Source organism: Strix uralensis, chromosome 9 (genome assembly GCF_047716275.1).
Source record: "Strix uralensis isolate ZFMK-TIS-50842 chromosome 9, bStrUra1, whole genome shotgun sequence".
NCBI lineage: Eukaryota > Metazoa > Chordata > Aves > Strigiformes > Strigidae > Strix > Strix uralensis.
The window spans coordinates 21,240,809-21,263,367 of record NC_133980.1 but is presented as its reverse complement, the minus strand read 5'-3'; the positions used below and the strand labels follow the sequence as shown (position 1 = coordinate 21,263,367).

General features: G+C 46.4%; 1 protein-coding gene across 1 annotated transcript in view; it reads left to right on the top strand.

Moving 5' to 3' along the window:
• Nucleotides 1-22,324, top strand: part of SGPP2 (sphingosine-1-phosphate phosphatase 2) — a 40,902-nt gene extending 18,578 nt beyond the window's left edge. The window contains exons 3-5 of the mRNA XM_074878247.1: nt 9,264-9,443; nt 11,985-12,074; nt 18,480-22,324. Coding sequence (XP_074734348.1) covers nt 9,264-9,443; nt 11,985-12,074; nt 18,480-19,025 — 816 coding nt within the window. The 3' untranslated portion in view covers nt 19,026-22,324. The remainder of the gene's footprint in view (nt 1-9,263; nt 9,444-11,984; nt 12,075-18,479) is intronic.
• The last annotated feature ends 235 nt before the right edge of the window (nt 22,325-22,559 follow it).

Below are 22,559 nucleotides of genomic sequence, written 5' to 3'. Positions count from 1 at the left end.
AAAATAACTGCCAGAAACCTCCAAGAAAGATGCAGGGTCAGTGTTGAAGGTGCCCTGGTGTCTTTGCTTCCCTTCTCCAGCAATTTGAAGTAAACACTCTTGTATCTGCACAGATGAGGCTTTGATGCCCGTGACTCTTGCTACTTCAACCAGGAAGTGCAGAGATGAAAAATAACTTCACACGAGCCAGTCCCCAAAAGTATTTAAATTTACTGCACATCTCAGTTTGAGAGGTGAAAGCTCAGCTTGTTTAATCTCTGCACCCTTTCAGGGTTGAAAGCTTTATTTTGGTGTGGAATTTCAGAGGTAAGGTAGAGACCTGGAAAAAAATAGTTACAGTTTCTGCTTGCTATTCAACATGCTTGGAAACTTTTTTCTGGTTATCTTTTTCAAGGTGCATGAATATAAAATGTATCCACACCTCTTGAGCCTATAAAACTTTAATTTATACAATGTAAATAAGAGCTGGCCAGTGTGGACTTTGCCAGGGACAGATGTGAAAGCTGTTGCCGCATGACAGCAATAAGCTGCTGACTCAGGTGACGGCAGCATCTCCGAGGGAAGGCGGAGTTTGGGTGGCTGATGGTGCCAGGCGGGCACCCACTGGGCCCCTCGATGGCGCTGGGCGCAGACATCTGTGGCAAGTCCGAGGAGGTCCTGAGTCTGAATCCATGGCAATGTAGCTTCCCATCTCGCTTTTCAGAGGAACAGTTTTCCAAAAGCTGCTGGCATTTAGTTACTTGGGGAATGATGAGCTCTGAACTCCGGCTCTCAGGGTAACCAGGAGTTTAATAACCGTCAGGAATTACCTGCAATCATGATGCCACTGACATTACTGTGTGGTGATTGAATGCGTGGATGCTGCTTTGCAAACTCACTTTGCAGCAAACTTTGGGTTAATAGATTTTTACGTGTTTGTTGGTTTTTGTGTTTTTGCAACATTTCACCAAAACAAGCTTGGAACAGCTGATAAACATAGTCACTCCAAAGTCAAACTGTTTGAAGTGCCATATATTACGCTGCATAAGAACATGTAAGACTGTATTTGGGCATGTAAGTACAAAATGACAATACTAAAAAAAATGGTCCATAAAAGAAAATGCTGTGTGCAAGTTGATTGAAAGAGAATTTTGTATGTGCTGATAGCAGTACTCTACCCTTGAAGAAAAAGTGTCGGTGAGGTTTTCATAACTGAGACCAGCTGGGAATAATTTAAGGTGAAGTTTAAATTGGAAACCTTTTGTATTTCACTAGAGCTACTAGGTGTAAGAGTTTCCCAGTTTTAAGTGTTAGATAATAAACCAGGTCAATGTGACAGTAGTTTTTCCTGCTACCAGGAGACTGGGCCCAAATTTTCCTTATTTAAACCCATAATAAGATAGTCAACTACCTTATAGTTTTTGTCTGAAGCCTTCTTTTAAAGACAGAGTGAATATCCTAGGATGTTGGTTATACTTCTGGAGGCACAAGGCTGTCTTGATCTTGTTCTGGTTTTGTGTTTCTGAAGTCTGGCTTGAGAGTGCTAAAGTCCTCTTTTTAAGCTGTCAGTGCTGTCTCTTTCCTCCTCCTGTTCCTTGCTGCCCCTTGCAGTGACATGCATGCTGCACTGCCGCTAAGCACGGCGCTGCTTGTGCTGGCTGGAGACCTGCCTCTTGGGTGTGCTGCTTGCATCATGGCTGGGACAGCTCAAGTGTTTGTGCATCCCACCAGTTCAATGTGACCTTGAACATCCCATTGCACTTTGACTAAATCTTTGGCAAACGTTGTGTAAAGTTTCTGCACAGCTAGTGCAAGATTGATGTATTTTCTGGAAAATAATAACCACGCTGGAGATGGCAGATCCTTGAGCTCTCCTAGCCAGCCACCCTCTCCCATAAAGCGCATGTGCCTCAAGACGATGCTCAGACTCACAGTTGCCATCTTGGCATGTGAGGAGCAGCGGGGTGGCTTGGGGAGGGGATGGGGATCAGGATGCGATCAGAGGGTGGCTTAGGGTCCCCCAGGCTGGGGGTGCCTGGGGCTTCTGCCATCTGGGCTGCTGCCAGGGCAGAAGGCCAGCAGTGCTGCTCAGTGACTTTCATGGTGTTTTTTCTTGAAGCCAAACCTTAGTTCTTGGCATTGGCTTGGGGGTAGGAGGTGTATTTCCATGAAAACATGCTCGTCCTTGCCCTGCTCCTCTTTTGCTGTGAACGAAGTGATGCTCAAGGGGCACAGTCACAGCTATTATCTGTTGCAGTGTTTATCTACTCACTTAAGCCTTAGTTGGGGGATGCTGAGAATAGAAGCTGTGAACAGTGCGGACTGGAGGCTTGGTTTAATTTCTGTATGGTGAATCAAAGTCACGCCTGCCTTGACAACCATGAATACAGTCTGCTTCTGCTTGACTAATCTCCTGCAAATGCCAGTTTATTAATAGTGCATCCTTATTTTTTTCCCCTCTTTCCAGTGTTCCTGATGTGCTCTGTCACTCCTATCAGCACCCAGTGGTTATGATCAAACCAAAAGCAACATCTTTTTCAAACTGTAAATTTCCATTATTGGAAGATGACAAACACTCTTGCAGGCTGGAGTTTCTAGAGCCAAGTTATGGAGTTTCTATTTTGAAGCAAAACAGCAGTTTCAAAGTCAGGCTGCCACACTGTGAATCTTGGGGAAGAAGTTGCCAATGCTATTCGACCCCATGTCTTCTCTAGAATTTCATCTTGTCCTTTTAATAGATCAATAGTGCAAATAGGAGAGCTGCAAAATCAGAAGTTGAAAATAAATATGTTCTGGTTCACCTTTGTTAGCTGAAATATTACAGAGTACAAAAAGAATTGTTCCTCCTGACCTTCATGTGCCTGTGGGACGGTCGGGTGTGTGGCAGAGGAGGGATGATGGAGGACGTGCCACACACAGCACACCTGCAGCACTGGGCCTGTTTCCTAAATCCTGCCAGACTCAGGGTCTGGGCAGCTACCACGTAAGTGTTCTGGAGGGGAAATCGCGCCCTAAGGCACCAGTCCCGTGCCTCTGCATATGGAGCTGGCTTGGCTGTGTTTCTGTCTGCCTTCATACATGTCTGCACCGTGGCAGTAAGTCTACATGCAGTGCTCTTGCTTCCTGCCACAGAAGTGCTGCCCACAGTGATTGCAAGAGTAGCGAGGGAAAACTATTGAAAATGCCAGTCACACCTGCAGGTGAGCAAACTCACTTCTTAGATCACTGAAGCAATACCAGAGTTATACGAATGTCAAGGAGCCAGGTCGCTTTATGGGATTCTGATGCTCACAGGGAGGGGAATAGTCCCTCACCCCAGAGGGAACTGCCACCAACTTCATTTGTTGGAACAAATGAATTGGCATCTGGATCTATGTGGATGCTAATGCCTCAAGTTCAATTCATTGTTGTTCACTAAAGCAAGAGCTGTTAAAACAAAGATAGATTTGTCTTGTTTACTGCAGTGCAAGCCCCAGGTGAGGATGTATTTTTGGAGGTGGACCATATATATGACTCAGAGCAAACCCTCAGAAAAAGGGTACAGAGGCTGTTGTGCTGCTATAGCAATTGCTAATTGCACTTGTGTAGTAAAATGTAATGCTGTTGACCCAAAGTGGCAATAAAGCTTTGCCTTTCCTTCACCTGATGCCTTGACTGTAAAGGATTGCTATTCCCCTCACTTTTAGGAAAGTCTTGTTATTAAGTTGCTTACAGCATTACGGAAAAACCCTTTGAGAGGGAAACAAGGAAGAAGTCTTTATCCAAGTGGGGTTTTTTTAATGCTTCCTGCATTTGTTGTAACGATTTAATTCAGAAGACTTCAGAGTCATCTTTGTAGCACTGGAAGAGCACAGACACACATCAGAGAAGAGCCAGCTTATTTAAGGAAATTCAGTAAATCCAAAACTGAATAATAGTGTTTGTGGGTCTGGGGTTAGAAAAATGCACTTGTGTGTCAGGCTGGCTGCCTTGGCCCACATGTTTGGCCTGTGTGTTTATAAATGCGGGAGCCCTGGGAGCGATGGCAGCGTCGGTGCAGTCTGTGCTGCAGTGTGTTCCCAGCACGACCACAGCGTGCTGAGATGATGTGGTAGCACCTGGCAGTGCAGAAACAGTAGAGACTGGTTCAACTCTGAGCACATCAGGGTAGCCTTACCCTAGATTTCAAGCATGGCTCAGTAAGCCAGACTGCTTACTGCTTCACTGCAGAGCAGAATGAGATGCAGGTGATACATTCCCTTGCAGTGCAGAGCAGGAGCCCTTGGGAGGAAAAGCATGCCTTGCCTAGCTAGCCCTGGGCTCTCCTCTGCCTATGAATGCAGCTCACTGATTCAGCCACATGAATGAAGTGCCCGGTTTGTGTTTCACCGAGGCAGAGCAGCGGCAGGGGATGTGGGAGCTGTGCAGCCCGCAGCTGGGAGCTCTGGGGGCAGGGAGGAGTGATGGGGGACAGCCCTGCAGCCATGGGCTGTGCCTGTGTGGCTTTGGATGGCGGGACTGGGGGATGCGTTTTATTTTCCACATCTCCAGCTGGTGCTGCCATGTCACTGTCAAGTGACACTGCAAATATTAGGGAGCTGACATAACGTCCTGAGGGTCCCTGCCATGGCAGCGGTATATGAGCAACTTTTCCTTGTGTGGGTGCCTGTGTGCACCTCAATACAGAAGGGAAAGTGGCGCTTCCCTGCATTATGCATGTACATGGTTGTTGCCAGTGACCCCTCCACCACACCTCTGCTCCCATGCCATGGTCCACCTTGCTTTTGCCATCATTTATTTAGTAAGGACTCACATTGTGGCATTTGTCACAACCGTAGCTTGTAGGACTTGCAAATACAGAGGTAGAGCAGAGTCCCCTAGCTGCTCTAAGAGGGTGCTCCTGTGGGAAAGCGTGGTGGGGGTCCTGGGACAGGGGTTCCCTGTATGGACCTGTCTGATGCCCAAGAGCTTTGTTTCTGCCCAGGTTTGGGCCCTGCTTGTGGATGTCCAATGACCCAGGAAGGCTGCGGTGCTGACCTGTGGTGTTTTCTCCTTTCCCATCCTTGAACTCCAGCTCCCCTCCCTCCCTGCCAGCTCGAGCAGCCCCCCCTTGTTCGCCAACATGTCTTTGTAACTCAGCTGTGAAACAGTTAAGTTTCATTTTAGAAAGTTTGAACAGTCTGAGGTACAGGGCAGTTAGAGCTGCTGCTGTCAGCTTTCAGAGTAAAGGGAATTAGCCATGCCCATCCCATCAGGTTTTGTGAAATCTCATCTAAATTCACGTGCATTTCTGTGTGGTTATCTTCTCCAGCTAATTGTGTCCTACACAATCCATCACGGCTTTGACTTTGCTGCTTCAGTAATGGAAAAGTCTCTAGGTTCAGACAATTTCCCCAGAGGTAGTTATTAATGTGCAAATTAAAATTATTTATGCTGAAGATGTCTGCAAACGATTTTCCACCAGAAAATTCAGTTGATCTGCGTCACTCGAACTGAGTGGAAGAGAGCCTGTGCTAGAAATAAACACAGAATAGCATCAAGAGCTGTGACATAGCACTCTAGGTAGGTAAAAATGTCAGCAATATAAGGGAGAAACAAACAGAACAATAAAGTGTGAAGAAATTATTTGCTTCAAGGTTTCTCTTCTTTGCCATGCCTATGAGACAGCAAATGGTGTCTGCTCGCTCAGTGTTCAAGGGCCTGTTGTTCCCTCTTCAACATTCAGCTTTGGGCCTGGAGAGACCCCTTGGGTGGAAATGTACACGGGCGTGTAAAGACTTTTGGAATGGGTTTTATTTAAATCTTAGGTAAGCATGGTTTGAGCCAGGCCCCTCCTTCCTCCCTAAATCTTCCCAGCAGTTGTGAAGAAAGGGGAGCTGGGTGAAGCACAGCACTGCAGGCTTGAGGGGTCACCCTGCTTTAGATGTTGAAACTCACAAACTTGCTGCCAATCAGCTGCTTCAAGGCGACATGCTCCTGGGTCAAGCCTTAACCTACCCGCCCCTGTTTGTCTGTCCAAAGCCATTGCGAATGTGCTGTTTGGCTTACCTAGGGTAGGCTGGAAATCACAGCAAAATTACCCAGTCCTGTGGGCTTAAGCAATCCTGAGTTACTTGCTGGTCTGGATTTGGGGTAATTTCTGCCCATGGTAAATTTATTACAGGGTCATCAAAGATTTTTGGCATTGTACAAGTAGGTAATTCAAGTCAAGTGTAGGTGGGGCTTAGTTCTGTGTTGATCTTTAGCCTGTTCCTCATGCTCAGCTCTCCATCTCCCTTCTCCTCCTTTCCAGTGCTTCAGTGATTATGGTTCACAATGTTTGTTACAGGGGTTTTCTCATCTGCTAGGTTGAAAAAAGCTGATAACAGGCCAGATCTTTCAGGCTGCTTGCTTTCTTTCCCAGAGCTGTTAAGACAGTAAATCCAAGATGACAGAGGATTTTCCACCAAGGTCAGGAAATAGTGAAATGTGCCTTAAGAGACAATATGCCACTTAACTAAGGCAGATACCTACCATCCTCAGAAGATGAGAGCTGCAGTAGAGTGCAATTCAAATATATCCTGCAGTGAAATATAATGCTGTGTGTTTCTGCAAAACACTTGTCACGTAATGACCGCATCTGAGGTGGCCTCCTACTTGTTTGCTGGTTTTTTTTTTTTTTTTTTTTACTATTTGTGGCTGAGCTCTGGATGTTTGTGCCTGGTACACTCACCAGGGGTATAGCCCTCAGTCGCCAGCTGTGTGGTGGTCCCTGCCAGGACTGATGCTCTGGGTTGCACACAGATATGTAGGTCCCAGGTGCTGCTCTGCCTCCCCTGCTCCATGCTGCGGGGCCAGCTCCCTGGCAGTTCACCCCTCTGCCCACCACAGGCAGGTCCGACAGGAGCTCTGGGCTGTTCTCTGCTGGGTTGTGAGCTGAAGAGTCAGCGCAGAGCCTGGGCAGTCCTGTGCTCCTCCAGCCCCTTGTGAGCGGCATGTGGGGAGGCAGGCGAACCAGAGCAACACCTTTGCTGGGAGGGTTTTAGTAATGGTGCACTTGTCATCTTTCACCTTCTCGGGGAAGCCTGCCAGTTCAGCTGATGGGGGATGTTTTACCGCACCCACAACTGCTGCTTCTGCCAAATAATCCAGGACACAGCGTGCAAAACCGTGTGCACAGAACACAGATAAGCTAAAGGCAAAGGTCTGGTGCTTCAAGAGATCAGTGCTTAGTCTGAATTTATTCATATCCTCTTCATGTTTTATGGAGGTTGTCTCATCTTTCATTACCGTACATGTCTATACACCATGTGTTTTGAAAAAATAGAAGGGTCAGAATTTAATCTGGAATGCCAGAAAGAAAGGCATTGTGAGGTTGCTTGGTGTTTTTGCTTACCCATACCACCTCCAGCATTCAGCCTGTTTTTCGCTATCAGAGGACTCCTAGCATAGCCTTCATTTCAAAGATGACTCATTTCCCTTTCTGTAATACTCTTACGTACTAGTGCTAATAATACTTCTACAAGTGGAAGTCGTTATTATGGAGGACTGCTGATAAACTGGCTCATCCTACCTTGCCTCTTAGATGGTATCACAAATGGCAGCCTCAATGTTTTATATTCTGCCAGAGAGAGTAATTTTGCTTTCAATCCTGGAATTTAATTAACTTCCAGAGATGTGCCTGCATCCATTTGGAAACTGGTGGCCTTAACCAAATAAACCCATGCAGCGGTTTCCTTAAGACACTTGTTCCTTGAGCCTTTGTTTACTGTGAGCAGTCCAGGGCAGAGTATTTGCTGACTGCCCTCTGCCCCATGTATCAGCGTGAAGTAGGAGCAGCCAGGCGTGCCACAGGTGGTGCTGATGATAAGGTGGTAATGTGATTCATCTGATGAGGGATAAAGGATGCAAAGGCACCAGCAGTCACTTTTCCAGCCTCTGGTGCTGGCTGTAAGCCTAGCACTCCCCCCAGCATGTACTTTGCTGTAGAGGGGGATGAAGGAACATGATGTTTTGGCTTTTCCTGGGCCTGATTTGTGAATCCTAAATCCTGATGTCTTTCTTTTAATGTGAAGCCATCTTTTAAATGGCTGGTGGGAGAGAGAGTGGTGTAATGTGGCTGGTGACAAATGCGGCAGCGGATGATCGTGTTGCTGTTCTGGCATATGGCTAACACCAGCATGGGAAGGATGTTATTTTAAGACCCCTCATTTGCTAGTGGAAGCGTGAGAAGCAGAACAGCGAGCCGTCTCGCACAGCAACTGCGCTTTCATGGCAGACGTCAGTTAACCTGATTTTTATATTAAAAAAAAAAAAAAAAAGGTTTGCTTTGTTTTGTAGAGCTTGCTTTGCATATGTCTGGCTGCACTACCCAAAGTGAAGAGGGTGGCAATAGAAAGCAAATACACCCTCCAGGCACAGCCTGCAGACTTTTGTTCTTGTCCTTCTCGCTGTGGATGCTGAGAGCCCATTGCCTTTGGGAAGAGGGTGCTGAGGAGCAGAGGATGTCAGCATGGTGGGTGCCCTGGATGCTGCTGGATGGGCTGCACCTCTCAGGGATGCTGGCCAGCTTTGCCTCTGCTTCCCATTGCTACTGCTTGCAGTGACCTGAGAATGCAGCATTTCCCCCCAAATCACAGCGTTGCAGAGCTCAGCAGCTAATGGAGCCCTTGCTTATTGGTGTCCCAAGCAGTGCACAGAAGGCCTTTGCTGCTGGGGAATTAGGCTGGAGAACTGGTACTTTATGTTGCTCGTCCAGTTTTCTCTCTGCTGCCTCCCCGAGGTTGCTATTTAATAACCACACTGGTGATGCATCCCCGCGGGGTTCCTGCAGCACCCTGTGCAGTGGGTAGAGTGGGAGCTGCTGGGGACAGGAGAGCTGGTGCTGCCCCCGGAGAGCTGCTGTGTGGAGCTGGGAGGGACATGGCTGGGCGAGGTGGTGATTTGAAGGTGATGGCGGAAAAATTTCTCTTACAGCTGTTTGCTTTGCAGGAGGGGGGTTGTAAGGGACAGGGAGGAAACTTAAACTTCTCTAGCATGGGGTGGGAGCCAGCTGTCCGTCTCATGCCATCCCAGATTGATGCATCTTGTCAGTGAACCCCTGTTTTGGTCCCACTTCTGATCGGGTTACAACATGGGGCAGTAAAACTGCTGCTTCCTTCACTGACTGGGATAATGGAAACCCCTTTAATAATTCAGGAGATAAATTCTGTGCTCGGGGCGTGGATTTTTCAGAAAAAAGTGCAGAAATAGAGGTGGTTCTTGGGTGGGCTGAGTGGGGAATTGCCCATGCTGACTGCCAGCCCTGTGGCCTTTCCTCTCCCCAGATAGTGATGTACATAGGCCAGGTCTCCAAGGACATCCTGAAGTGGCCTCGGCCCCTCTCGCCACCTGTCGTCAAGCTGGAAATGAGGACGGATGCAGAGTATGGGATGCCTTCCACCCACGCCATGGCAGCTACCGCCATCTCCTTCTCCTTTCTCATTGCAACTGTGAACCAGTACAAGGTAGGGGGTACAAAAAGAAAAGAAAAAAAAAAGAAAAAAAAAGAAAAAGAAAAAAAAAAGCATGTGTCTGCTTCCAGCAAGCTACAGAAAACTAACAAATCCAAAGCTTTTGCCACTTCCAGAGAAGTTCTGTATTTATTTTCACAGACATGTATTTTTCCCTGTTGTTACCTGTAGCTGGCTGATAATAGACACAAGAAGAAACTTAGCGGAAATCTCCTTTCCTTAGCATGAACCCTGCTCAGAGCCATGGGCGAACTGTGCTGCCCTGCCGTGGTTTAGTGGGTTCGCTGTGTTTTCGCATGCAGGGTGACCGCGGAGGGAGCTGCGGCACTGCCATGGAAGATGCTTGGCATCAGCATTTTGTGCTCATCCCGTGCCCACCAAGCCAATGCTGCACGTTGGGAAACACCAGCTCCCAGGGAAACCAAAGGAGCTCTGTGTCACCTGTTTTTTGTATGATGCAGGAAAAACATCCTTGGAAATATGCTGGCTCTTACCTGTGATAGACTAATAGCATACAACATGATTTGAGAGCCTGTTTGTCAGAGAAGTAACAGCAGTTTCACTGCACTGGAATGCAGGCTGCTTGGGGAGATCTCATCATTATTTTTCCCAAACCTTCTACCTTTTATCTTTCTAAAGGCTTATTTCACAGAAACTCCTTTCTCCAGGATGATTATTTTAATTTCATTTTATGAATCTAAACATGTTTCCCGTACTCTAGCAATAACAACTTCCTCACTGTATCGTATTTAAGTGTGTTTCTCAGCCCTCTCACGTATATTTCAGAAATAAACCTACATAACTGAGAATATGGCTGGGGGGGGGTCTTGCTGTCGCAGTGTCCCTGGGTGTCCTTCCCACCATGCCAGCACGTGTGCGGGGACAGAAGGTGGCCACCCATTTGATGAAAGGTGCTGTGTTGTGGGGCTGTAACTCATAGAAACAGAGATCTCTGAATTAATTTAACTTCCAGACTCACCCAGTCCCAGATGTGAAGCAGTAGGCTTTGCTCCTGCCTGCAGTGCAGGGATGAGTGAGCAGGTCAGTGGTGCCCAAAGCTGCACTGCCAGCCTTCTGCTCCCTGGTAGTTGCATGGTAAGTGGTTGGAGCAGCTTGGCAGTGGGATGGGGACAGGGAGGAGGAGCCGAGAGATGGGATATTTGTCAGCCCTGGAAGGCCAGATCCATCCTGTGTGTCAGAGCTGCCAAAAAGACCTGGTCAGCAGCACTTTCTCCTCCTCCTCAATCAATAAACTACCAGTGGGACATGCAGCTCTTCACGGGCTGTCTTGTACTTCTTGGAAACTGCCATGAAAGAATAAAGCTGCTGTAATATAATTAAATGATTTAATTGCCTCTATTAAGAAGGAACTATCTACCAGTACATTATGCTGCTATCTTCTCAAGCTGCCCTAGTCATCAATTACCAATCTGGACTAGCTCCCAGGCTGCCTGCTGAGGGGGGAGTAAAGTGGGCATAAATCCTCTGAAGGCTTAGAGAAGTGAGGAAAAAATAGTGTTTTATGAACTGGGAGTGACATCTGCAGCTGGGTCTGAGCTCTCTATTCCGGGGGCTAGAGTATGCCGGGGGAAAGGGTCAGGAGCAAGTTGTTATGCTTAAAATTTCCACAGAAGCATTTTTGCACTGACCTGTGGCCACCCCGGTCAGTCATCAGCCTTTCAGCAGTAGACAGAGACTTTGTGTCAAATCAGGCTAATTAATTTAACTTATTTATATTTCGGGTTGGTTTATTTTTTTTTCAGAAAAATCTCCTTTATGGACTGAAAGAACCCCACAAGCCCACTCAGTTTCAGTATTTGAATGAGTGGATTAAGGGCTAATATGTTAAGCTTATTCTTTACCAAATGGATTGGTTTTTTTTTTTATCTTTTTAAATGTTGATTTATTTCAACACTTCTTTCCATGTTTGTAAGCAACTCAGAGAGGGAATTAAGCAAAACCAGCTTCATAAGAAGACGATTAAACCTTAAGTGTCACAGGGAAGAGCGGTCCTGGCTGCTCTAATAGCTGGATTGTGGTTTCAGCCCAGACATTGATTTTCTCCTCCCACTGCTTGAGGACTATTGATCATGTCCTGGTCAGGCTCCGTGGCTATCATGTTCCCATCGGGCGACCTGAGGCTGCAGTTCAACTTCGGGCATTGCTTGTACAACATTCTGTGTCTTTTTTTCCTAATGTCTTTAGCACTAGCATGGATTTTGCAGGTAGATACAGCGGGGAAAAATTCTGCAAATGCCATCTATTTCCGGGGCTTCCCCACACTAAGACTAGACCTTTGCAAAAGTGGGCACCACAGATAAAAAAACGACATTCCAGCAGGATTGCATGCTGGCTGATTTGAGGTCTAATCTCGGGTCACATGAATCTCTTTGGGGAAGTACAGCTCAGGAGCCACTTCCCAACGCAAGATTCTGACATCCGTCTGGCTGCTTGGGTGTTTTATTTCTGATATATACTGATGTTAAAGTGGATAATGGTGTAATGGGTGTATTTTTTTTTCCCCCCTTTTCACAGTATCCGTTCGAACTAGGCCTGGTAGCAGCGTTTGTGTTTTCGACGCTGGTGTGTCTCAGCAGGCTCTACACGGGGATGCACACAGTCCTGGTAAGGATGCCCTGCGCCGCCCTGTCCCGTGCTGGTCCTGCCTCCAGCTCTGCTTACCTACAGCGATTCCCATCTCCCACTCTTCAAGCGATGTACATCCTGCCTTGGCCATGCCACTGCAGGAATATAGGAGTCACACCACTAAATTTCAGGCTGTACATTCAAAGGCAGGTGTGAGAAAACCCTCAGGCTATTGCTATTTGAGTCTGCAGGGGAATTATTTATACCATTAGGGAAGCAGTGGTGCATGTGGGTTGAGGAGCCGGGTGAGGTTGGTGTGGCTTCTGACTTGTAGTTCTCTATTTTGAAATTTTAATTGCGAGGAATGCACTTGGGCAACTGACGCTAAGCCTTTTTTGTGCAATAGTATCATTGTTGTCAGCGAGAAATATTCCGGGCTGGTTTAGCCTGGGAGTGTCAGGGAAGGAATAGCAGGTCAGTGAGTCACACTGGTGACCATCGGAGAGAGGAGGAGAGGGTAAAACATGACAAGTGAGCTGCCTTTGGGGGTCTGGGGGACAGCATGTCTTGTGTTACCATACAGGGACATAGCACTTAAAAAAATATTATGACAAACTTCTTGTTTTCAGCTGAAAGGAAATTCATTCTTAAAGAGCTGAGATGCACAAATACTTCATCTGAAAATAATCATAAAATATCTGTGACTTTATATGACAGACGTGTTGGGCATAGTTGTTTAGAGATGTCAGTCCTGCTTTAAGAATAGATTGCAGTGTAACTTTGATTACACAGGGGCTGGTTCCTTCCTGATGAGAGGGAACATTATTGATCTGTTATATATAGTGGTCAGAGGGGTGGTCCAGCTTCCCAACTATGGATAAAAACTCCTGGCTACTTCCCTGCAGGAGTTTGATATGGATTGTTGGTTGGTTGCATATGTATAAATAATTGCATTTTTTTACTGAATAATAATTATGTTTGTAATAAGGAGACTTGATGACTGTAAGAAAGGGAGCCCTTATGAGATTAAGGTTATCTATAAAATATAGCTTGACCTTCCCTTCCAGGCCTAGTGGATCAAAATGATATCTTAAATTGAAGCTGGAGACACCCTTTCTTGGCTAGTGACCTTAAGTCGGTCTGTAAAAATTCTTTGCATACTTCCCATGCTGGTCCATCGTAATGAAAGACTCCTCTAAATTTAGATGGATTTTAGGGTAAAGAAGAAAAAGTCCTTTGTGCCTTTGACATGATAAGATGTGCTTTAAAATTAAAAAAAAGCTTCTTAGTTGAAGTGTGAGAAATGCTGCCTTTCAAAAGGGCAGATGTACTTCACTGGAGCCTTCATCGTGTGTGTGCCACGGTGGGGCCAGAGCTAGGGAAATGCCTGATGATCACAGCTGCCCAGCTGCAACCCTTCTCTCTGTGGCAGCATCCCACCTGCAATGACAGGTTCTCTCGGTTCAGAGCTGTTTTCCACACTTAGAGGGATGGCTCCCACCCTGAGCTGCCCAAGGTGCCAGGGGCCAAGGCGCAGCAGCCGCTCAGCCAAGCCACCAGCCGAAACAGCCTCTGTCTAATGGATTTTTTCCTGAGGTCTTAGTAGGAGATGAATACTGACAGGATATAATTATGTATTAAGTGATCATAATATTTTAGTAAAGCAAATGAATGGTTAACATATACCCACCGACTTAGTGTAACTGAATTTCTCCCGTTTGAGGAGCCAGAGAAGGAGTGGCAAGAAGGTTGCACTGTGCTTTTCTACAGCCATAGCTGGAGGTCCAGTGTGGGGGCTTGTCTTTTGTAGTCTCAGCTCCACAAATCAGTCTGTACTTCAGCATTGCTGGCATTGCTTTTGATCAGGAGCAGCCTCAAAAAGCAGTCATGTCAGTAGAAGAGATGTTGCCATTAAAGACCTTCTGGAGAGGCAATAAGCTGATATGAGAGCTGTCCACATCATTGTAGCCATACCAGAATGAATACTCTGCCTAGGGAAAAGGGAATAAACACCCGTTGCCTGGGCTGTTACCAGGAGAGCATCACCCAGCCAGAGAATGGAGTGGAAGCAATGCACTTGCACTGCTGAGAGATAATTTAATTACACCAACCCACTTTCACCACCTCAGCACGGGAATATCCCATGTGTGTAGAGAAGCATGGGAAAGGCAGGGTCTTTCCTTTTAAATCTTAAATGATGGAGTCTGAGGATCTGGAGTTACCTGAAAAGGGCAAAGCAAAAATTTGGACACATTTTGAAGCAGTGAATCTGTAACTTTTTAGAGTTTATTTTTAAGGAATGAAAAGCAATTGGAGACAATAGTACTGGATCTTTTTTGTTGTTTGCTTTTCCCCCAGAGAACTGTATTTTAGAAAATATCCCTTCACCTTCCATCTTAAAACCTTGGCCCAATTTTTGATACCTGCCTTAGAGAGGTGAACAAGTTTTCCTGTTTCACCGCTGCTGGAGCATGTCTGAGTCATCTCATGTTTGAAACGATGAGAGATGGTGTTCGTGTGCGTGCACAGTATTCTAGAAAGATGCGAGCAAGATCATTGCAGATCATATCAGGAAGAACTTCATCAGCCGAGGGCAGCCCCCAAAGCAGGGGGAGGAGGGGAGGCTTTTAGTCTTCTTTTAACCCTTCAGGGCCAGCAGTAGGAATTTCTTAATGCACCAAGGTGGTGGGTTTGGCATTCGCTGTGGCGGCAGAGCTGGCTCTCCAGTCACACCAGAGCCACAGCCGATGATGTGACAATCTTACTGGTACTGCAGCTTCCCATCTGTGCTGCCCTGGGTTAAAAGCAGTGATGCCCTGTGCCAACCAGCGTGGGGTGTAAGATACAGGGACAAGTCAAAATCTCACTTTTTATGACCAAAAAGAAACCTGGAAGTTTTTTCTGTAAACAAAGTAAATTGTTTCTTTGCCCTGAGATATACTGATTCAGTGTTGATGCATTTATTGCTGATTACAGCACCCTCAGGAGAGGGTACTCTGTAGTCCCCACCCTGCTCCTTTGCTGTGCTGTACCTCAGGTTTTTTAACACCACCATTAATCCTGAAATTATCTTAAATATTTTAAAGTTGATAAACAACGTATCGGCATCACTTTACACGCTGTGGCAGAACAGTCCTCGTGGGATGAAACAGAGTAACCTTTGGGAGCGGAAAGCAAGTAAGATATTTCTGTTCAGGAGAGCGACTAGCATCTCACATTAAATGAAAGCGTGAAGGGAGTTCAGGCAGTAAGTGACCATATACAAGGCAGAATAGAAGTGTTATTTTTGCTTTGATTGTCAGTATCTATCAGGGAAGATGCTTGAGTGCCACCGTGTTCAGGGTGCTGGTTCGATATTCTAGGGGCATTTTGTGAGTATTTGCAATTCCAGCTGTAGTTTCAATGGGAAGAGCATAGAAGGGTCTTGCTTTGGCAATCCTAAAACAAATCGTGCTCTAGGACCTTGAGAAACAAAAAAACCAGCCCAGCAGACAGCGTTTTGAAGCACCCCAGTCCTGCATCCCAGGCATTGCATGCAACTGGATGTTTACCTCTGTTGTTTTTCTTTATGTACCTGTAGCACAGGAAAATAACCTGAATGACTTGCAGCGTTAGAAACTCGATACTGGCCTGTTCTTTAGGTAGCAAAGCAAAATGACAGCTCTCTAGTTAAAATCGATAGGAGCGAGGCCTCCCTTGTGTCAAACCCGGGTGGCTGCTCGTTTCTGTGGGGGAGGTGGAGGGGTGCTGTGGGGGAACAGGGCTGAGCTGCGTGGCAGCAGGAGGGATTTTTGGGAGGGATGGAGCTTGTGGGGGACTTGTCTGTGCTGAGGGAGCTGGAGCATCCAAGCAGGGAAATGGGAGGTTTTAAGCTTTGCTGGTAGTGCTGCACCTTGAGCAAAATGCATGCCTGCCCTCATTTAAAAATTCCTTTATAATTGTGGGTTTGGCAAGAGCCTAATCTGTTTACACAGGCAGACAGGCAAGAATGTGCTTCCTGGGAGTGCTAACAGCAGGGAAAAGCTAAGGTCCTGCTCCTGGGTGCACCGTAGGGAGAGTCCAGAAAAGCAGTTTTTCTCACAGAAATCAGAGCCATCCCTCCTCTTCCCATCTTCTCCTTAGTTTTACAGATGAGGGAGGAAAATCGTTAATTCTGCACTGCTAAATGTTTTCATAAAGTGTTGGTCTTGAGCTCATCCACCTCCTTTGGGTGTTCAGAAAATCAAACCTCTGCCCAGGTGTACAAGGAGCAAAGGGAGTCACTACTGACAGCTGTGGCTGGGGATGTCCCACACTCTCCAGCAGCTTCTAGTAAGGAGCCTCCAAAATGAGAAGCCCATATATTGGTGGATAAGGAGAAAAACAGCATAAACCACTGGTCTCCAAACATTTTTGATCAGCAAAAAAATTTTGAGCACACACCCCCAATATATGTATATTTACTTATGGATGATGTACATGTACTACTGTACTGATACGTACATTATAAAACACACACAAAAATACAAATTAAAAAAGAATGAGATAAGAATGAAATAAGCACTACTTTAAATATATATATATATGTTTTATTTTACTTACTAGTGGTTCAAAAAGTATTTTCTTCCCACAGCCCAATGTGTTGTCTTGCACACCCACTTTGAAGGCCACTGGTCGGGAACAGAGGTGGTTGTCTGGGTCCTGGTTGAAAACTACAGGAGCTGTGTTACTGTACTGGGGCTGAACAGGAGTATAATAAAATTCAGAAAACTTTAATCAGGTCCGTAAATAGAGGCTGTCTGTGCCCCAGCCAGGAACTGCTGGAGTCAGCTGGGTAAATCTGAGCAAAGCCTTTGTTAGGGGAATGTTAATGTTTGGTTAAATGTCCTTAGTTGGAAAAGAAAACCATGTGAACAGCTTTTGAGATTCACTCCTTAATCACATGTGGAAGGGGTATTGAGATGTCAGGACTTTTTCTTCTAATATGAGGTGGACAAATAGAGGGGTGGGAAATGGAGGTTCACAGTGGTCATGAGATTTCTGAGCATCAGTGCTGGGAGCAACTCCCAGCTCTTTCGTGTTGATGCAGTTACTTGGTGTTAGGCCAAACCATGCCTTTGTGTGTAAAGTTATCACCTAAAAATTGGCATCAAAAGATGGATTATTGTGAAATATTGACATCTAATGCTATTTTACATATTAGACATCTGTGAACAACTTTGTGTATTTCCATGGCTACCCTCGTGTCATGGATGAGGGAATAAATGTAAGTGGAAATTTGTATTAGGAATGTGCAAAATTACTCTGGGAGTTGTTTAAAACCAAATGTGCTGTGAATCTATTGCCTGGAAGTTGTAAACAGCTGAAGTTCAGCCATACTGGAGTAATGTATTTACCAGAAAGCCATTAAATGTTTCTGTTGTGAAAAAGTCCCCTCATTCCTGCCTAACTATAAGTGAAGTTCTCATAAATAATTCATTTTGGACTGTGACCAAGCATGGTAGTGGTCAACTGTCATGACTCAGTGAAAAAGATACAATCTTGAGAAGAGGACATTTCTGCCTGTGATTAGCTTTTGAAGTGCATTTCATGGTCCGAGTACAAACTGATGCCTCCTGAGTGATGCTGGGAGAGCAGCACAGGGAAACTTGTTATATTGCTTTTTATGTGGCTGCTCTCACACAGACAGCTTTTGTTGGGGGTTACCTCTTGTCTCCTTTCCCAGCCTTGCGGTTGACAACAATCAAGTTCTCAAAATACCTTATTTGCCTCTGTTAATAAATTAGGTTTTAACTATGCTTTTGCCTCAGGCACTTTACTGCAAGCTGGATTTCAGAAGCTTGGGCAACAAATCTCTTCTTGATGTACTCCCACTCGGCCGTGCCTACCTCTCACTGCGGTTGGCAGAAATCATGGCACGCGCACCACGTCCTGCAGCTCTTTCCTGGATTGGGTACTTGTCTCTGACAAAAGACAGCATCTTTCCATTTATGCAAAGCAAGCAAGCCATAATCCCACTGATATGATGAAGTTACTTGTAGGATTATGGGAGGGGAAGGGTTTGTGTGAAGGCAGCTTATCCTGATATCATTCCTGAGATGAAGTTATATGCATGTGCCTTTTCCATTGAGGTCATAGGTGGAGAGTGCCCTTAAAACATGAAAGCAAGTGAGGGGAAGAATCTCATTTTTTCAGGGGAAAAATATGGGTCAATAGATACATTCACATTGACAAGGTTACGGTTGGGTTTTTGGACTGTCATGTTTTGTTTAGCACAGGCTTTGGGTTGTCACTGTGTGTGGACAGTGTCGTCACTGTGTGTGGACAGTGTCATCACTGTGAATTCAGGGCGTTCCTCAGCTGCTGTGCACCCACGAATGCAGATACTGGTCTTTTTTCATCACCTGAGAATATCTGTTTTACCTTGTAGGTCTCACAAAGCTTTTAAACATGATCTCTTTGCAGGATGTGATCGGCGGAGCGCTGATTTCGGCTGTGCTGCTTGTGCTCTTGTATCCTGCGTGGGACATGATAGATCACTCGCTGTTAACTAGTCCCTTCTGTCCACTGCTTTCCATAGTTGTGCCTCTCGTCTTATGTTACAACTACCCCAAACTAGACTATTACAGCCCTACGAGGGGAGACACCACTACTATCTTAGGAGCAGGAGCTGGAGCAACTGTGGGATTTTGGTTAAATAACCAGTATGTTGCACCAGCCTACACCGGTGAAAATTTTCAGCTTGGATTTCCTCTGATCACCAGTAAAATCGTGGTGGTTGTGCTAGCCAGGTTCTTTGTAGGGATCTTTGTTGTTCTACTGACGCGCCAGCTCATGAAGAGTGTGGTCCTTGGCATGCTGCGTTATCGGTACAAGTTTCCCATTGGCGACCTGGAAGCCCGGAGACGACTGGAAGTTGAAGTGCCGTATAAATTTATAACGTACTCCTCAGTTGGCTTCAGTGCTACCGTGATTGTGCCACTGCTGCACAAGCTGTTAGGATTGATGTGAGCATAGCGCCTTCCTTACGAAGTAACGTACGGCACCACCATTTCAGAGACGCGATAAGTCGATCAAGGCTGGTAACTTGACCAAAAAGTGTTTTGTGCCTTTCTGCACTGGTGTGGTGGGTCGACCCTGGCTGGATGCCAGGTGCCCACAGAGCCGCTCTATCACTCCCCTCCTCAACCTGACAGGGTGAGAAAATATAATGAAAGGCTTATGGGTCGAGGTAAGGACAGGGAGAGATCACTCACCAATTACCATCATGGGCAAAACAGACTCGACTTGGGGAAATTAATTTATTACCAATCAAATCAGAGTAGGATAATGAGAAATAAAACCAAATCTTACAACACCTTCACCCCACCCCTCCCTTTTTCCCAGGCTTAACTTTACTCCCAATTTTCTCTACCTCCTCCCCACCAGCACTGCAGGGGGACAGGGAAGCGGGGTTGCAGGCAGTTCATCACACGTTGTCTCTGGTGTGGAGACAGTCCCCACAAGCTTCCTCTGATGTGAATCTTTCCCACGGGCTGCAGTTCTTCACGAACTGCTCCAGCGTGGGTCCCCGCCGGGGTCACCAGTCCTGCCAGCAAACCTGATCCAGCGTGGGCTCCTCTCTCCACGGGGCCACAGGTCCTGCCAGGAGCCTGCTCCACGTGGGCTTCCCACAGGGTCACAGCCTCCTTCGGGCACCCACCTGCTCTGATGTGGGGTCCCCCAGGGGCTGCAGGTGGGTCTCTGCTCCCCCGTGGACCTCCCTGGGTGCAGGGCACAGCTGCCTCACCATGGGCTGCACCACGGGCTGCGGGGGAATCTCTGCTCCGGCGCCTGGAGCACCTCCTGCCCCTCCTGCTGCACTGACCTTGGGGTCTGCAGAGTTGTTTCTCACATATTCTGACCCCTCTCTCCTGGCTGCAATTGCTCAGTTGTTTTTTTTCTCTCAAATACATTATCCCAGAGGCACTACCATGGTGGCTGATGGGCTCGGCCTGGGCCAGCGGCGGGTCCGTCCTGGAGCCGGCTGGCGTTGGCTCTGTGGGACATGGGGGAAGCTTCCAGCAGCTTCTCACAGAAGCTGCCCCTGTAGCCCCCCGCTACCAAAACCTTGCCATGCCCAATACAACTGGCCTAAAATACTCAATTTGGAGGAGTCACGGGAATTGTTGTACGCAAATAACTTTGGCTTAGAAGTCACTGACCCCACTGTATCCCATAACTAGAGACCACTGCCCCAGACGGCTAAAGATGACAAGCACAGAGCACAAAGCCAAAATCCCTGCTAGAGCAGCAGCAGCCACCAGTTTGCCATGGGGTTGGGAGTGCCAAGAAGCATGGCTGTCCCTGTGGGACACTGACCCCATGGCTCTGCAGACTGTGAAACCACCTGCCTGGCTGTGGGGTTGCTCCTGCTGAAGCAGGAGAGCAAGCCAAGGAAGGGCTTGTGTTTGGGGCATGGGGGAGTGAGTGGCTGCAGGGGTGGGGGAAGAGGCAACCAGCCAAGAGCAAAGCTCTGTCCCTGGGGCATGCAGAGCTAACGCCTGGGGACTGGGGGCAAAGGAGGAGTGGCTGAAGATGGGAAGGTTATGTGGAGATGGAGGGAGGTGGATGCTCTTCAAGCGCTGGCACCTTTCTGCTGTCAGGCTTCGGTGGGAACGTCCTGCTGGCCAAGACAGCAGGTTTCTTCAACAAGCAGTATTGGCAGAGATCAGAGATGGCCACACTTGGGTGTACCTGAGCATTTTCCTAAAGAAATCTGATAATTATTGTACTTGTCATAGTGTCTTCTGACGACACTGCCAGACCTGGCTATTTCTATGTGTATGGTTTTACCCACTGCAATCCCTCAAAAAAAAAAAAAAAAAAACCCAAACAAAAAAGTAAAACAGAAGAAAGAAAAATCCAACAGAAAACATTTTAAATGATTTGTAACAAATGTATCTTGGGTATTTATAAGAAAGCCTCCACTAAAAGATCCTTTGCCTATATACAACCGAGCGGAGTTGTTACCACAATGTTGAGGCTTGTGTTCAAACTGTTTAATTCCAATTTAGCTTCCCTGTCTAGGGGATGGGACAAAGTCCTTCCTACTATGCAGGGGTGACAAGTAGTGTCCTTAAACTACGTTGTGGAAGGAGCTGAGTGGTGACTCTGGTGACTACAGCGTGTGGTGATGATAAGATGCCATCATTTTCTGATGCTGCACAGCATTATAGTTGGTCTTCCATGCATCTTGCATTACCATTATACACTTGTAGAACAGCAGTTGAGTGTTCATAGGAGGATCATTGCTATAACTCAGGCAGCTTATTTTGAAAAAATATTTATCAGCTGTTGGACCAATGAGCTGTTGAGAAATACAGCAGTGAATGTGGTCTGCTTGACTAGAAAAATGTAACACATGATGACCATGGAGCTTCGAGCATGGCCCCTGTGCCTTTCCTGGCAGAATGTACAGTGAAAGCCAGCTTTTTAACCATGTACGCTTGTCTTCTTGGCGGCAAGCAAAATCAACCCAAAGAATGTAAAGGAGATGCTTTGCCATCAGTTGATCGCTTGATAAATATAACTAAGTTCCAAAAATGTAGCTGAGAGTTTTGTCTGAGAAGCGGGAGGGTGCCCATGAAAGAGCTGTGCGATTTTAAAGTCAGGTTGGTTGTCTCCAAAAGAAACGCAGGCAGAAAATTTAACCAGTTTTAGGTTCGACCAGGCTGTGAATAAACTGTTTTAAATCAGGCTGTGTTGACTTTACATGTGTACGGAAGCAGCTTTGATGAGTCTTTTAGCAGGGCACATGTCCACTCACACGTGCCCTTTGGTGAATGCTGGACTCGGGCCACCAAAGCCATAGGGCCATGTCCTCAGTCTCTCTCCCTCCCACACACCACAGAAATGCTGCCATCAGGCTCTAAAACACCTTTCAAATACCTTCTGTTAAGAGTGCTTTATGATGTACAGCTGCATGGCAGAGCTGAAGCCCTGTGGAGGTGCCACATCACAGTTGACGGGACCAAACTTAGGAAAAACTTGACAGCAAGCTGAGCATTTAAGCTGTGGAGTGGAATCAGTTAGTCCCAAGAAAGGCACGGTTTGATGGGGACATTCATGCAGCATGTAAAATTTCTCTTCTGCATCACAGCTACACAGTTGTACGCTATGAAGATTTTATAAATTATATATAAATGCTTGGATTTATAAAATATGTGCACAGGTATTTTTATCTTTTATAGTATTCACCTGCATGTGATTCATGCAATACATGCAAACTGTATTTGGTTCAAATTTTAAAATATACCTATTTTGCAAAATTTTGTGGTTCTCTGTTTGTTTTGCGTCCTCTGTTGCTACTTGTAAATGATTGATGCAAGGGGAATGAGTCGCAGTTTAAAAAGCTTCCTAAATGCAGCCACCCACCTCTTTTCCTCAGCTGGCCTGCTTACGGCCCCTTGTCCCCTGCTCAGTCTAGCTGTGAGCTTTGGCTCCTCTGGGCTCAGCAGCAACATCCTGCTTATCGTGCTTTTTTTAAAAACAGTAAAGATTATT